Here is a 15,425-nt window from a genome sequence, read left to right as displayed (position 1 = left end):
AAAGGAATCACCATATGTATTTGTTTCCATCTTATTAATAAAGGAAATAACTTGTCTGTTTTAAGCTTAAGACATCACAATTACTGTTTTGGTTAGAATATTTTTAATTTCATTATTAGATTTAAGTGACATTGAGAATAAAAATATACTTCTCATCATGTAATTCTGCGTGTGTTATTTGAAAACTAAAGCCCTGAAGCATAAGGGCTGAGTCCTAAACTATGTCTATCTTTATGCTCCAAGACAGTATCGACATACCATGTAACGTTCCTGTAGAGGTTTGTGTAACCTCCTCTTAGAGATGGATATTTTGCAAACTCCCTAGCTATTCTACTCTAGTTTCCCTACCCTCACCATGAGAAATATTTTCTCTAATATTTAATGCAATTTAACAACTTAATTCTTGTCAACCACAAACACCGACTCCTTCCCATTTTCTATACCCATAATGATAAAGTCTGGTCATGTCCTCTAAACTTCCTTAAACGGTCAATGCTTTTCATGAACTGCAGTAGCCCAAACTGAGACCTCAACAGCATTAAAAAGAGCGAAATAATTACTTCAGATCTCTTCCATACACGTCATCCACACCAAGCTGTATGCCTCTTCTGGTTTATTGACTCATGTCCAATTTTTGATGAACGTTGTAATACTCTTAAGTAAAATACTACTTTACATTTCAATACCATTGACCAAGAACTGTATCAAGGTAAGAATAATGCTTGGTAACAAATAATAATAATTTTGAAGATACGCTTCAAAACTCTATCTATCAATAGAGAACAAGATTAACTGTATGCTCTGTACAAATGTGTGCTCATATAACACGAATACCATAATGAAAACCAATCCTCACCTTCCTCTGCATTGACTGAAGTTTATTAAGCATACCTTTTGTCTATGAACAGCAATTGTCTCCATCTTGTAAAACACTATGCATAGGAATGAGACTTTCACACTGCTCACTTTCTTCTGGCATTCTTAAAAGAGACAAATTTATTTAAAGTTACACAATAATAGTAAATTGGGTGTTATGAAGCCAACATGAGTACTAAGCATGCTAGTGGTTTGAACTGCAGCCATTGAAAACATACAAAGACCCCTTAACTTTCACAGAGTATACTCAAGTTTGCACAATTTTCACTGCATGTTCTGGGTACAGGAACTATCATAGAGGCATTAAGGGGGGAAAAAAAGGAAAGTGTGACAGCCACTAGGAAACTTCTTTTAAAAGGTAAACAGACTTCCCATCTTCCCATTTTCTGAGCATTACATAGGTTAATAAATAGATTGACAACTACTACTATTAAGAAATTAGTACACCTGAATATAAAATTAGATGAAAACAAATACAGTATGAGTACTGTGGCTTATAAAAGAGTATAGGATATTGGAAAGGCTAAAGAAGAGATAGGATTATACTTTGTGACTGCCCTACCTCTGAATTCGATGTTTTCTACAAATAAAGGCAAAAATTCTTCTGATTCCCACCATCACTGGATCCCAGTTGTTATAGTGACATAAGAGAGTTGCAATGAAAAAAGAAAAAAATACAGGGACTGCCCCTGCAAAAAATAACCAGGAAAACTGCACCTGGAATTCAAACACAAACATCATTCACTCGAGTTAAATAAAAAAAAAAAAATTGAAGTTCTTTTAAACTGGGTGAAATACTACAAATATTTTTGTAAGTTATTTGGTACAATTTCTATAGCCACTGCTACTTTGAATAAATGAATAACTTTTCTTCACTGATCCGTTCTTTACACTGGAACATACTGCTTGTGCTGTGGTATAGATGAAAACTGCTATTTCCAAATAGTCCCATTTTTAGGTTTTAGCTGTCTGTCCGGTACCAATGAGAAAGTCCCCTAGACACTTCAAAAAGTCTCAATAAGAGATCTCACCTGGAAGATTTATTCACTGCACCTGTTTATTCACTACAAATATACTGTGGTAACTGCTGAAATCAATGCACACAGAAAGACTATACTACTGGAAATTTACATTTTCTTTTTCCATTTAAAAAAAGGCAGGGCAAATTATTTGCCCAATTTAAACTAAATTCTACTTTTATCTATACTACTACTTGTATCTATCTACTACTACACTCAGAAGTGATCATCTGAGACTGTTTAAAACTTAAAATTATAGAAAGTTAGAGAAATCAAGGGTGCCAGAACAAGAAGTAGTCTCTGAAAGGCCTTTAAGGCTAACAGCAATGAACCTGACGCATGGCTCCCTCGTGTGGAGAAAAGTTCCAAAGTCAAAGACTTTGGAGAAAAAAGGTACGGTTTTGATACCTGGCACTCACATTCACTCTCAAAAATCTAATATTAGAGCCTTATGTTATCCTTACTGACTTCTAACAGAAATTCATAAACACATGAGTTAACAGAAGGAATATTTAAATAGTTGTTAAAAATGTGGTTGTAATTTCTTAAGATTCAGATTTACGTCTGATTATTATAGAATCATAAAGACCCAGAAAGTTAGTAATTATGCATATTATATAATTACCATAATATCTGACAGTCATACGAAGGCTGCATATATTCATAGTTTAATCCTTACATTATTAGCCATGCCAGTGGCATTCCTACGTAGGTTCCTTTTACGAAAACTGAAATGTGGTGTAAAGACAAGGCTGGCCAGAAGCACTTGCAGTTGTTCTTTAATTCTGAAAAGTGCCTGTTCAAGGTAAAGCATTTGGCCAGGCATTGCTGATGACTTTGGGTACTTTTCAAACAAGCTGCACCTTAATCAAATATATTTAAATGTGCAAGTGCAGGCTTGCAAGTGCAAAATTACTGTAACTGTCAATATCAAGAGAGTATTAATTACAACGCAGTTCAACAATTATTAACAAGCGACAGAAGTAAAATACTGTTTGTTGTATATAACGTTAAAAATAACACTGCCATTTAACCCGAAGAGATTCTGTTAACGATGCTCAAAACGGTAGTACGTTACCTTTTGCATGCACATGTCAGCTATTATGGACAGAGGTATTGTAAGGCTTAGCGCAAGTGTGCCTATCAGTGATGAGGTAAGAAAGCATCCCCTAAAAATAATAAAAAATAATAACGATTATTATTTATTATTACTAATAATTATTACTAAAGAGGTCTGTCTTAAAAGTTAAAAGACAACGAAAGTAATACATCAAACTGCAGAAGACATTTGATAAAGCTTAACTGTTAAGCATTGTTTGTTTTAATAATCAAAAATTCAAATACCCACACTCCATCATAAATCTGTGAAACTGCATAGAATTCTTAACTAGACTATTGATGTCTTCTGGAGTCAGGTTTAATCCCCATACAAACCTTTTGAGATGATGAAAAAGTCACTACTTCAGATGTAGTGACTTCGCCTAGAAAAATCTGCATTTTGTTTCCATTTTGAAATAGTTTAATACCAGCCTACAGCAATGAAATCTGTTTTGCCCCAGTCTGGTTAATTAAAAAAGAAAGGTTACTGATGTCTAGAAATCCTACCCAAAAAGACATATATTTTTTACAAATAGACAAATTCTTAAATTAACAAATTGTGCTTTTTAAATCTCACTCTAAAATACACCCTTTAAATCATTCTTCAGAGTCTCAGTAAGATTTCTCTGCATTCTACAAGTGGTCTCATCATATTTCCCAAACAGGAACAAAGCTGTTAGGCTTCTCCAAGTCATAGAGTCACAAAAAGCCATTACAATTTATTTAAATGGCAGAACAACAAAACTACACGCATATGTCAGAGCAGTACTCATTAACAGCCACAGAAAACTGACCCTTTTTCCCCAAATTCCTTTGCAAGTCATATTTAGTTTGCAAATGACTGACTTAGTGAATGAAGGTTTAAATACAAAAAAAACCAAAAAACCCTCAAAGTATATGTAGGAGAGACCTAAGAACATGTGAGCTCTTGAGATCTTCAGCATTTTCATATAAACCTAAGGCTCTATAAATAAAACATGACTGGCCTGAGCCATTTTGATACCAAGTGAAGAGCATAACATCCAACATAAAAAACTGCAATTCCCATTTTATGATTGACCAAGTCAAAAGTTACCAAGCAATAGCGAGGCCTGTTAGCAAATACTCCTCTACGAAATAGCCTATTCTAACTTATGAAGAAAATAAATACAAGGGGATATCTTCCAATTCAAATCAGTAATGCCCACTACTGAGTCAGCCTCTTATTTCAAAGGCATCCAGAATTAATTTATTTATTAAGATAAAAGCCATTCTCATCCTTGGCAAGTACTGAAAACAGTACCAGCTAAGCTTTTTTGTGGAACTGCAATCAGTTCTTCACATAACTGATTTTAAAGAAGGAAAATCTTGTATTTGCAATTTTTATTAGAATTCTGAAACTTGTCTTTTACCTACTCAATCCTTATTCTGGTTACTGTAAAATTAAACAGATGCAACATCACTGAAACTCACTGAAGAAAATGCTATTTTAATTCACAAGTTTCTTAATGCCTTTTAAACACAAAGATTTGAACATGCATTTGGAAAACATTTTCTAGAATACAACTTCATGCATGTATTTCTCCAATTAAACAAGAAGCATGCTCCCAAATCAAGCCTTTAGGTCCTCCCATAAGACTGTCTTTCAGCCAAGCAAAAGTGACCAGTTTGGTATTTGTAATCACTTTGCATTTTTCTATGTCTTTAAAACAAAGAAAAATGTATGCAGATGAGAAAGGAACAGAAAGGAAACAAAGCATTTTAGATACTCTGCATTTTTGCAAACTTCTTTGCCAATATTCTAAGATATAAGTATCTCTGCACTGACTACTTCTGAATTAGAACCAATCTGTCCACCAGAACAGTATAACTGAATAAAAAGTACAGAATCCAACGAAAACTTATCAGCAGGTGAAAAAAAAAAAAAAAAAAATCATGAAGAAGCAAACCTACCACTACATTATTTAGTTGACATTATGTGGTTGGGTGAAGTAAAAGAATACGTTAAATGGTATTATTTACTTCCAAGGAAGGAATAGAGGACCACACCAGTGCCACCCTGGACAGGTAAAAGGATGATGCCAGCACAAACTCTGAAATTAGCCCTAGTCCAAAATTCTAGGGAAAATAAAAATAGCTCTTTAATTGCCGGGATTATCATTCTGAGTAATTACACAAATAGCATGTGTATAAAAAAAGTCTGTGCACACCCATGTACTTAACCCTATGCTAGTACTTGATTTTAGGACAAGCACCAAGTTTTGTTTTTTGTTTTTTGTGGGGTTTTTTTGTTTGTTTGTTTTGTGGGGGTTTTTATTTTGCCTGTATTGAAATTGCCTTAACCTTTTTACCAACTGATACTGAAGTGTAGTCTAATCTTAAAGGATGGCATTAACGTCACAAAAATATTCCATTAATAAACAAATTAAATTATGAAGGAACATACGCTGCAATGCATTCATAACTAGGACTTGTGTAAGAGTTTGCCAACAAACAAAAAATGTCACAATTAAATTTCTTAAGTAACTTCAAAGTTGATCTGAAAACCATGAAAAAAAAAAAAAAAAAAAAGGTTTTCCTGGAACTCCACCTAGATTTTTTGTTGTACTACTGTCATGAACTTCGGATCCGAGGATTACAGATGTCTCTGTTTCAGAGTAGCTATCCCATGGGGTTTTCCACTCTCTACCACAGAGGCTGAACTCAAGGGTTCTCAGGCAGAAGCTCACCAAGTACAACACCTATTCAAAATGTAGCACTGAAATGGACATCGTTCACTGAGCAACTGTATGGCATGGGAAGCATCTCTCTTTTTGGAAACTTCCTCAGTGTTTCCAGAATAAAATAGGACTTTTCAACTTGTAGAAATTTCCGTTACACCCCTATTTTAACCTAATGCTGGCCCAGAAGAAAATTGTCTCAAGCTGGGAACCCTGACTTACCAAATAGTTCTCTAATAACACTGTCCTTCTAACAGCTATACAAAGGTTTAAGTCTGCTACAGCTTCTGAGCCGTTCATCCAGAAGTCTCATGTTTAATCCTCTGTTGCTGACCTAACCAGACTATCATATAATGAAATTAAACAAAAGCTAGGCTAATGTATGAATTGCCGTATCTTCAAGATTAATGCATCTACTGAGATTTAGGTCATTAAGTCTTTGAAGATTTAAACAAACATGTCAACTATAGAATACTAGATTTTGACTCATACATTCAATATGCACAAGGCCTTGGAAACTGAAGAACAGTTACAACAGAAATTCCTGCTCTCCTATTACTACTGCAACTCTATACCACAAGGTCTTTTCATCTCAAAATGTTAATTCTAGAATGAGCTAAGCACACAGTATCTTAGTAAATACTACAAGACCACATCACCTGCTTTTTAAAGTTAGCTGTTGCTTTTAAACAGGACGTTGTGACATGATGGATGACATCTTCTAACTCAAACTGCATACATGGACAGAAAAAAGCAAGGAAAAAAAAAAGGCAAAAACACCCAAAAAAGGTAAAAAACCTACCTAGGCAATTTGACATCTCAACATTTGAGAACACAGGTAAGACAATTTATGTGAAATATATACAAAGCACATAGTACGTACCATAGCCAGAGGAACTCTGACAGAACTGTTCCGATAAGGCCGTTGATGACAATGCACATCCATATCAGTTTATTGGGAAACTCAAATGCTTCAAACCCAGTATAGTGAAGCAGAAAAAACCCTGGCCACAGCAGCAACAGATTAAACAGCCCTACAAAACCTGGGTATAAAAACAGTATTAAGTAAATCACAATAAATATCCAACATAACTAAAATCTCAGCTAAACTCTGCTATTTTGACAACATGCATACACAAAAGCAGCAACAAAGCAATATTTTAAATCTTTCAAAGGAAAGGAATATAAGAAACTTTACCTGAAATTCACAAACAACAATTATATCAGATATTTATCAGGTATTTACAGGTTTGAAATTGGAAAAAAAAAAAAAAAAAGGAAAAAAAGATTTCCATTGGGTCCAAAGGGACTGTCTGCATTCCTACAGGTAGTGTTATCTTTCATTGTTAAGACTGTAAACAAGAAACAATTCACACAACCAGTCTCTAAAGTACTCATAACCACGGGAACAATAGGCTTTCCCTACTTCCTTGGCTTTTCTGAGCCCCTTTACCACTCATATACAGTTCAGTGCCTGAAAGCAAACAATTTAGTCACACACTGAATTAAAACTTTCAATAGAGTTATTTTTAGTCTTACCAAAGAACATTGGTATGTCAAGTTTATCTTCTCTATCTACTTTCCTTTTTATCATTACTATGTACACAGCATAAAGCATTGCTCCTACAAGAGACCAAAGGGAACCTGTAAAGATGAAAAAAAAAAACACTCAAGACATGCCAAATGTTATGCACACTAGGATCAACTCTCCTAAACATACACCTATTATAAAACTGTCAGAGATAAACAATTTATTACAGAATCTGTTACTATATGAAAAGTATGGAAAAATGCAGAAAGCCCGAAAATGCAAATACTTTGCCAATTAAGATATATACATGGGGGGGGGGGGGGGGGGGGGGGGGGGGGAATCAGCATAAACATCCAGTTTCAGAAGTTGAAACTAAAAAGCCAGATTGTGAAATGTTACATGAGTAAGAAACATACAGCTTGCTGTATGACCTGCTGAGTATTGTCAAAAGATGGTACTCATCACTGCATATTCTAGGATTGAAAAAATAAGTAAATACCTATTGTATCTTTTCCAGCAGATTTCTCAGATCCAGAGAGGTTAACAAGTACCACACCACCAATGCTAGCAAAAAAGAAGAAATGCAAAATGCCACTTAAACCCAAGAACTTTTTTACAAAGACAGAAAAAAAGGGGGAGAAAAATATCAGAATAGAGTTCTCTCTTTAGGTATTTTTAGTTAACCAAACCCCCACTTTTGGCAAAGCCAAAATGAGTTCTCTATTGCTAAGGCCTGATCCTAAGCTAAAAACAACCAAACAAAAAAGTCCCACTTTTAACTTCCCTGAGTAATGCACCAGGCATTTAATGAAACAGGCTGACAACATTGAATGTAAAGCCTCTTCCCCTCTCCCTATCTACACAAAAATACAGAAACCATAATTAAACAACAAGAAAATAAGAGCATATTTCCAGCAGAAACCTGATTAATCTAGCTTCCTACAGGAGCATGAGATTTGGTAACTGTTCATGATACAAAGTATTTGAAAAGACTTAATTCACTTGCTCAATTCATCTGTGAAACAAGGATTTTAAAAAAAAGTGAAGCATATAATATATTGTCACAGATACCATAGGTACAGTAGGTATAGTCATCATCTCACAGTATCAGGGAGTTTTTGATCAAATGTTCCATCCCATCATCTTACCTTAAAATAACAGCTAATAATTTGGACAGGGTAAACCTATCTCCACTGTTACTGGGAAAGACTGCAGCTAAGATTAGAGTAAAAAGCCCTGCAAGAGAAATTAAGAAGAGTTTATACAATCAAGTTTCACTACTAGTTTGTTCAGAAAACTGCAAAGACATTTTCTTCTTTATATTTCACATGCTTGTTTTAACTGCTTGATCTTAGCATCCATAATTTTAAACAGAACTATTATGAAACTAACACCTCGTGGTGTGAATCCTCAGATGAGCAAATACATGCTCAACTTCGAGAAAGGCTAGCCATACTAAGAAGATAAACTGCAATAAGCCGGAAAATTCAGTGAAAAAAAATCATCACGTAATTGTGCTTTTAAAACTGATTTTATAAAACAACAAAAGTTACTCCTCAAAACATAGACTGTCACATAATTTAAATACTTTAAAGTTCATATTAGAGCCTTTCATAAAACCTGTAAAGCAAGTGATACGCATAATGTTTAGGTGGTTTAAGTTCTTTAACCCTAAAGCTACCTTTTTAAAAAACAATAATTAGCAAGAAGACTTTACTCTGAATTGTATCTATTTTGATAAAAAGTTACACCATCTTTCCTTCAAACCTATTACACTCCCAGTATGTCCCTTTAATACACAGACATAACCACAGGAGTACATACACATGAACTTGAAAAGCAAAAAGCAGGGGAATCATGAAGAGAGCTTAAATCCCTGCAATTACATAACGGAATTTTTAAATGCACATATTCAATGGCTTTAAGCCTTATGATTCCCCCAAAACCACAGGTAAATCATTACACAAATCCATTGTAACCAAAAAGATTTTTATGTTATAAACAGCCTTATAACACACATCTGATTGTGTAAATAAAACTTACCAGAGGTTGAAGACAAGATATTAACTATGGCAACCTGTGTATCTGACAGAGCTTCTTGGTAAGAGAAATTTGCCAAGAACCACTAAGGGGGAAAGAAAAATAGTTTTGTGATTATATGGATAGCAACAGCAGAGTTTATCAGTGCAACAACATCCTACTTAAAGAAAAAAACCCAACTATTTGTCCAAAAATAAAATCAGAACAAGACTTTTACCTCATACAGATTTCTAACTTCTATTAAAGTGTCAGGTACATTAGAAGATGGAGGCGAAATTAGAACTGGCCCAAACCAACCACATTCAACTATGTGTTTAATAATGAAAACTTACTTCAGAACTTAAACATAATTTAATAATTAAAATGAAATTGTAATAGCTATTCTATAGTAACTGAAGGTACTTTCAACTTGTTTTGCAAGTGCTTCAAGATGATTACTGCACAAGGGCTGCAAAGAAATTTCAGATATACATGGGACATTACTCAGCCTAGTAAGTTTTTTTTAGAGTACTTAAAACAGGCACACATCTTCCACCCTAAAAAACAAGCATCACTTACATTCAACACCTCAAAAATATTTTGGAAGGATTCATGTCTGTGAATTACTTCCTAAGTATAAAAAATGGCAAGTGTTTTATCATTTCTTGACTGAGATCTCATTAATAAGATCTCAGATATACCCTCAGGGAAGTTACCATTCTCTGAAGTCTTAGGTGGAAATACTTACACTGCCCAAGAAGAAACCCACATACATGCCAGTAGTAGCAGCATCCAAGAATAGCACAAACAGGATTTGTTTTGAAAGTAAGGACTCTACCCTAGGAAAGCTGCATATGCATATACATCCAAATAGACACAGAATTTTAAATGATTTTTTAAAAAGCTATTTCATCCATCCAAATCATTAATGAGTGGCTTATTATTCTCTTGTTGCTGTGTGGACGTTCTTTATGTATACACACGGAAAAATTACATCACTGTTTTCTGGTCTATGGATCAAGAATACGAATAATTTTTTTAATTACGATGATGATTTAAAATGTTTAAAGAGCATAGCTTCCTGAGGAAAAGCTGTGGTGGGCCCACACTACATATACCCTATTCGACAGTATCAGTGAAACTATTTCTAGAAAAGCTGTCACTGATCTGCTCTCTACATTTTTACAGTCTCTTAAAAATCTTGCCACCATTAACTCTCTCTCCCCGCAGAACTGAGGCATGGTGCAGAAACACCAGCAACCAACAGATTCATAAGTAAATCTTGCAGCCCTCAATGGAGCTGAAGGACGATTAACTCTCTTCTCTTCATACTACTGGAGGGCACAATGCTGCAGCGAGGCACAAGATGGTACTTTCTGGGATGGCCCAGAAAGAAGCCATAGTGACATCTACCCACTTCACGCAGTCTCACTGCAGCTGTTAACAGCCTGTATACATGTAGTCCCAGATGCTGCTGTACCAAACACACCCAACGCTGGACAACATGGCACAAAAGCATAACACATCTTATAACTGACCTTACAGTGAACTACACACCTAGGATCTCTTTTTATTACCCTCCCTTTAAGAAGTTGCACCTTCATGTCCAGCACATGAGGAAGGTTTTACTTCTTAGAGTATATTTATAAAATGAGGCATAAAGAATATAAGTTATCTCAATACTGTTTCACTATTATTATACAAGTTTTAATTGCATCTATACTTAAGTTTTCTGAAAGAATGAAGCACATACCACAAAGCAAAAGAAAAAGCTAATTTTTGCCACTTGGGTTGCTGTGAGTTTTCCTACAGTTTTTAATATTGATTCCTGCTCCTTAACCGTTGGATATGACATGCGAGACAACTTTGCTTCCAATGCATGGCTCGAGGGGAGTTGTCGAATCTCCATAATATTACTGAATCTTACACGAGGCTTTTTGGGAGCTTAAGAAAAGAGGGGGAGGAAAAAAAAAGGGAGAGAAAAAAAAGGCTGCATATTATCATTAAACTTTTCAGGCCAACACAATATGCAAATAAAACTATGATGTTCTAATACAGCATTGATTACAATACTTCACAAATAATAAGCGTTTATCCACATAGAAGACATGCCATTATTTTTATTTATTAAACTAGTATTTTGCTATTTGATAGGCCACTAATAAGACAAAGCACAATTATTGTTTTCAATCAGTACAGTTGTCCATCCACAAAAACCCTCACTGAAAAGCACCATCTCTCCACCCTGTCAAAAAAATCCCCACAAGGTAACAACAAATTTTTAGGTAGGAATTACTCTGTATTTATGAATATTACATATAAGATTTTCTTTAATTGTTTAATAGTCAAACAGCCAAAAACTGCACACAACTATACCTAACTGCAAGGACAGTGTTTCATTCAGAGGATGAGAGTGTCCAACAGACCTCAAACCATAGCAGAGATCATAATGTCACTTGCTCATTTGAAATCCACTCTGTAACTAATCTTGCAAACCAGGATCAGATTTTATTTATAAGGGTATTGTAAGTAACATTAGTTTCCTGTGTAAAGAAAACATTACACGCTACATATAAGTATTAGCCTAATTCAACAGGAAACAATATCTAATTTCCTAAAAAAGTAAAGGGAAAAGCTACAGCACAAACAACCCTGGAGTGAATGGTGCATGTTATCACAAGACAACAGAGCACACCAAAGCGGTTCTGCACAAGTGCCATCTAGAAATTAACAAAGAGGCTTTCCCTTTTATAAGCAGGGACTCTTTTACTGAGAATCAGACAATTGGATTCTTTGACAGCCAACTTTTCTATAATTGTCTGGGACAGTTAGGCCTGTTCCAGCTACTATCACAAGATAGTGAGGCTTAAATAAAAATCAGAATGCACATAGACTGTTAAAATTCTTACTTTGACTGCTTTGCTCCTGCTCTAAAAGGGACAATAGCTTGTTTTTCCAGAGGCTGACTCACTGCTGCTGGTCATACAAGCCCAGAAGGAAAGAATCACAAGTACTGAACCCAGTTGGTCCCTTGAGATAAACATAGGCTGGATCTGTAGTGACCAAGAAAGGTAAACTGAACGATAGGCCTATGTTTTATCTACCTGAAAGTAAATATATGAGACTGCAGTTCATGCAATTAAGAGATTTAAGGAAGAAAAAAGAAAAAAAAAAAAGATAAAAAAAAAAGCAAGTCCTGCAACATGACATCAGTTATACCAACAAAGAGGAAAGTAATTCATTCACCAAAGAACTAGCATTTCAGCATTCCAAAAGTCTTTACTCACTTTTCTCTGCATCACTATTATTACTGCCATTTTTTTCAGTAGGCAAATCATGAAACTTTACAGGAACATATAAAGGTTCACTCTGAAATGAATCAGTATAAGTAAAAATACAGTTAAGCAGGATATTTAAATTTAAGCAGTAGAATTAATATAGTGAATTAGAAAACTAAATAAAAGCTTGGTGAATATTAAGATAATCAAATTTAACGAAGCAGTTTTGCACACAGGGGACAGGCTTGTCAGAAATGTTCATACATAATCTATATTTTATGTTAAACATATTGGTAAAATGCAGTACTCAAAAATAACTGTGTGCTTTTGTGTATATCCTCATGGACACAAAACTCATCCCCTGAAAATTCAAACCTACTGATTTAAAAATAACTCATCAAAATCACAGACATTTCATTAGATCTATAACTTTGTCCAAATGATAAACTAGAAACATGAAATACAGAATACATATACAAAAACAAACACATACTCATTTTCCTCCCATGACCCTAAAAGCTCAATAACTAGAACTAAAAGTCGAAAAACTTTGGGAAAGGAACTCCAATATATAAGGCACTTAGAAGCATTTTAAGCAATTAAAACTTCTGCTAACGAGACATGTTTTAAGCTGCTTGTTTAAATTAAATTAAGAAACTGTAAGACTGAAGTAATGAAAAAGACCTGGTAGCTGCATTTTCATTAGGCTCCTTGTTTAGGACCAGAATTTTTGTAGATATTTAAATTAATGCAAAACTGTCCAAGGTTAACAATGAATCCTGCTTCGAGAGTCATATGACCTTAATGAATTGAGCAGGCTAAGAAGATTTTATTCTTAAATGTAGATAAATAAAGTGGAGAAAAAAAACAAAGAATGAAATGAAGAATACTTCTGAAAAATCTCTCTTCAACTCCCTGTTCAGTATAAAATACCCATATTGTTGTTTGTCAACACTCAATTGCCTCCCCCTACTCTACTACAGAGATGGTACAAGCTTTAAAAGTTCTGTGTTTTGGACACATTTCTGCATGTGGCCTCTGATTTAGGTATGCAGATTAAGCAGCAACCTGTGATCAACAGGGGCGTAACAAACTGTCATTTATGGATGATGAAAATCACCACAAAAAAGCCATCTGGCAATGCAGCTTAGCAGCAGAATACCAGTGCTGACATTTCATTCAGTAGTCACTCTGTCCACCAGAAGGAAGAAAGCACCCTATTCTCTTTCGAAATGCAATGCAGGATCACAGTATACAAGATACTCAACTAACTGAATGATTCCGTTGTGGAATTTAGTCTGGAAAACTGTTTGGCTTTACCACTAGCTCTCCACATTTCACTTTGGTAGCTACTGAGCTGAATGTGCAAAGGTTTCCTTCATACAACATAAATATTTCTTTCACAAACTACCACAGAAACATTCAAGTAAGTGTTCTATTGAGCTGAGAACCTGTATTTCTCAAAATAAGCAATGTCATTCTTTGCCGCACTTATTAGTAACATATAAGTTACCAATCCCCTTTGCCAAAAACTATTACATTTAAGACCGCCATATTTTAAAAACATTAACGTCAGGATAATGGTGACATATTACTATAAAGCATCGACCTTCACAAATTAAGGCACTTACCAGAGAACTGTTTACAGTGTTATCTGTTGTACAAGCAGCAAAATAACCTTCAGCATCTGCGAACTAATTACAGAACCTTAAATGTAATAATCTATCAAGACGGAGTTATTAATAACTGAATTTTCTGATAATAAGTTTTTTAATGCCTTTTTCCTCAATTCTATCACAATTTCCTCTCTCCCTCCAGCCCTCCTCCCCAATAAACAAGAGAGCTTACAAGTTCAGTAAATAATTTCAGTAATTCCTTGTACCTCTTGGAGAACCCCATTGAATTCAACTGCCCAGGTATCAGTGCAGGATCAGGCTGTTAGAATGCCAAAATCTGTAAAGTTCAGTCTTTGCAAGACATGCTTCACTAAATTATTGTGCACATATTAACAATAAGCCTCTTGTTTCTTCATTTTACTGAGGCAAAGGTCCTTTGTATAAAAACCTGGAGTTCTGCCTTAGTTTTAACAAGATTTAAATTAGGATAAGGTCAAGTATCATTTCTCCTCTTCCCTTCTGCATCTTAACAAGCACTACTACCCCTATTCCCTGACCTGCAGCTTGCTCTTCTACCATGCTGGTAAGTAACCTATTAAGCAAAGCCTGTAGCGTGGAAGAGGGCTTAGAAGTAAGGTATGAGCGTTTACCTCAGCAATCATTATTGAAATAAAAATCTATAAATGGATCATTTTTGTTCCAGATTAATAAACACAAGACATTTTAAAGGCACTTATAATAATTACGCAGTTGAATATTTAACTAAATTCCTTAGGGAGGGGGCGGGGGGGAAATCTTCTAACTGCACACTACAGTCCTGTCTCTGCACTGTTCTTTTGAAATATGCTAACATCAAAAGTAATGGCTATTTCCTACAAATTATTTTTAAAATTACTTTTTATAGGATTAGAAAGAAAAAATAATGAGATTGCAGTAGCGGTGCCATGAGTGCCACACACAAATGTGACAGATTCAGCACTCTTAACTCATTGCTGTCCAGTTCATATAAGTTCATATTACCTCTTTCTTTGACATAGCACTGCCCAAGATTCAGTCAGTCAATATAACCATGACAATTCACACTAGGCAATAGCCCCCTATTCTGCTCATCTCCTCAGATTAACAAATTTGATCAGTATAATTGCTCTGTACAACTAATAATCCTTTAGCTCTTTCATCATCCTTATTTGTCATTACTGACAATAAAGAATCTGTAAATTCTGTTTATTTCCTGATTATCTTACTAAGATCCTGAACAGCATCAATTCTAACATGTGCCATACTATGCA

The 15,425-nt window shown here is 34.9% G+C and overlaps 1 protein-coding gene across 3 annotated transcripts in view; it reads right to left on the bottom strand.

Annotated features, from left to right (window-relative positions):
- Window positions 1-15,425, bottom strand: part of SLC35F5 (solute carrier family 35 member F5) — a 35,268-nt gene that overhangs the window by 8,091 nt on the left and 11,752 nt on the right. For all 3 annotated transcript variants that reach the window (XM_068407697.1, XM_068407698.1, XM_068407699.1), the window contains 11 exons: window positions 14,152-14,214; window positions 12,530-12,611; window positions 10,996-11,186; window positions 9,267-9,348; window positions 8,372-8,459; window positions 7,723-7,787; window positions 7,232-7,336; window positions 6,576-6,735; window positions 2,974-3,064; window positions 1,439-1,593; window positions 892-980 (listed from right to left, as the gene is read on the bottom strand). In XM_068407697.1, the coding sequence (XP_068263798.1) occupies window positions 899-980; window positions 1,439-1,593; window positions 2,974-3,064; window positions 6,576-6,735; window positions 7,232-7,336; window positions 7,723-7,787; window positions 8,372-8,459; window positions 9,267-9,348; window positions 10,996-11,186; window positions 12,530-12,611; window positions 14,152-14,214 (1,164 nt within the window). In that variant the 3' untranslated portion in view covers window positions 892-898. The remainder of the gene's footprint in view (window positions 1-891; window positions 981-1,438; window positions 1,594-2,973; window positions 3,065-6,575; window positions 6,736-7,231; window positions 7,337-7,722; window positions 7,788-8,371; window positions 8,460-9,266; window positions 9,349-10,995; window positions 11,187-12,529; window positions 12,612-14,151; window positions 14,215-15,425) is intronic.

Source organism: Nyctibius grandis, chromosome 9 (genome assembly GCF_013368605.1).
Source record: "Nyctibius grandis isolate bNycGra1 chromosome 9, bNycGra1.pri, whole genome shotgun sequence".
Lineage (NCBI taxonomy): Eukaryota > Metazoa > Chordata > Aves > Nyctibiiformes > Nyctibiidae > Nyctibius > Nyctibius grandis.
This window is presented reverse-complemented; position numbering and strand designations above follow the sequence as displayed.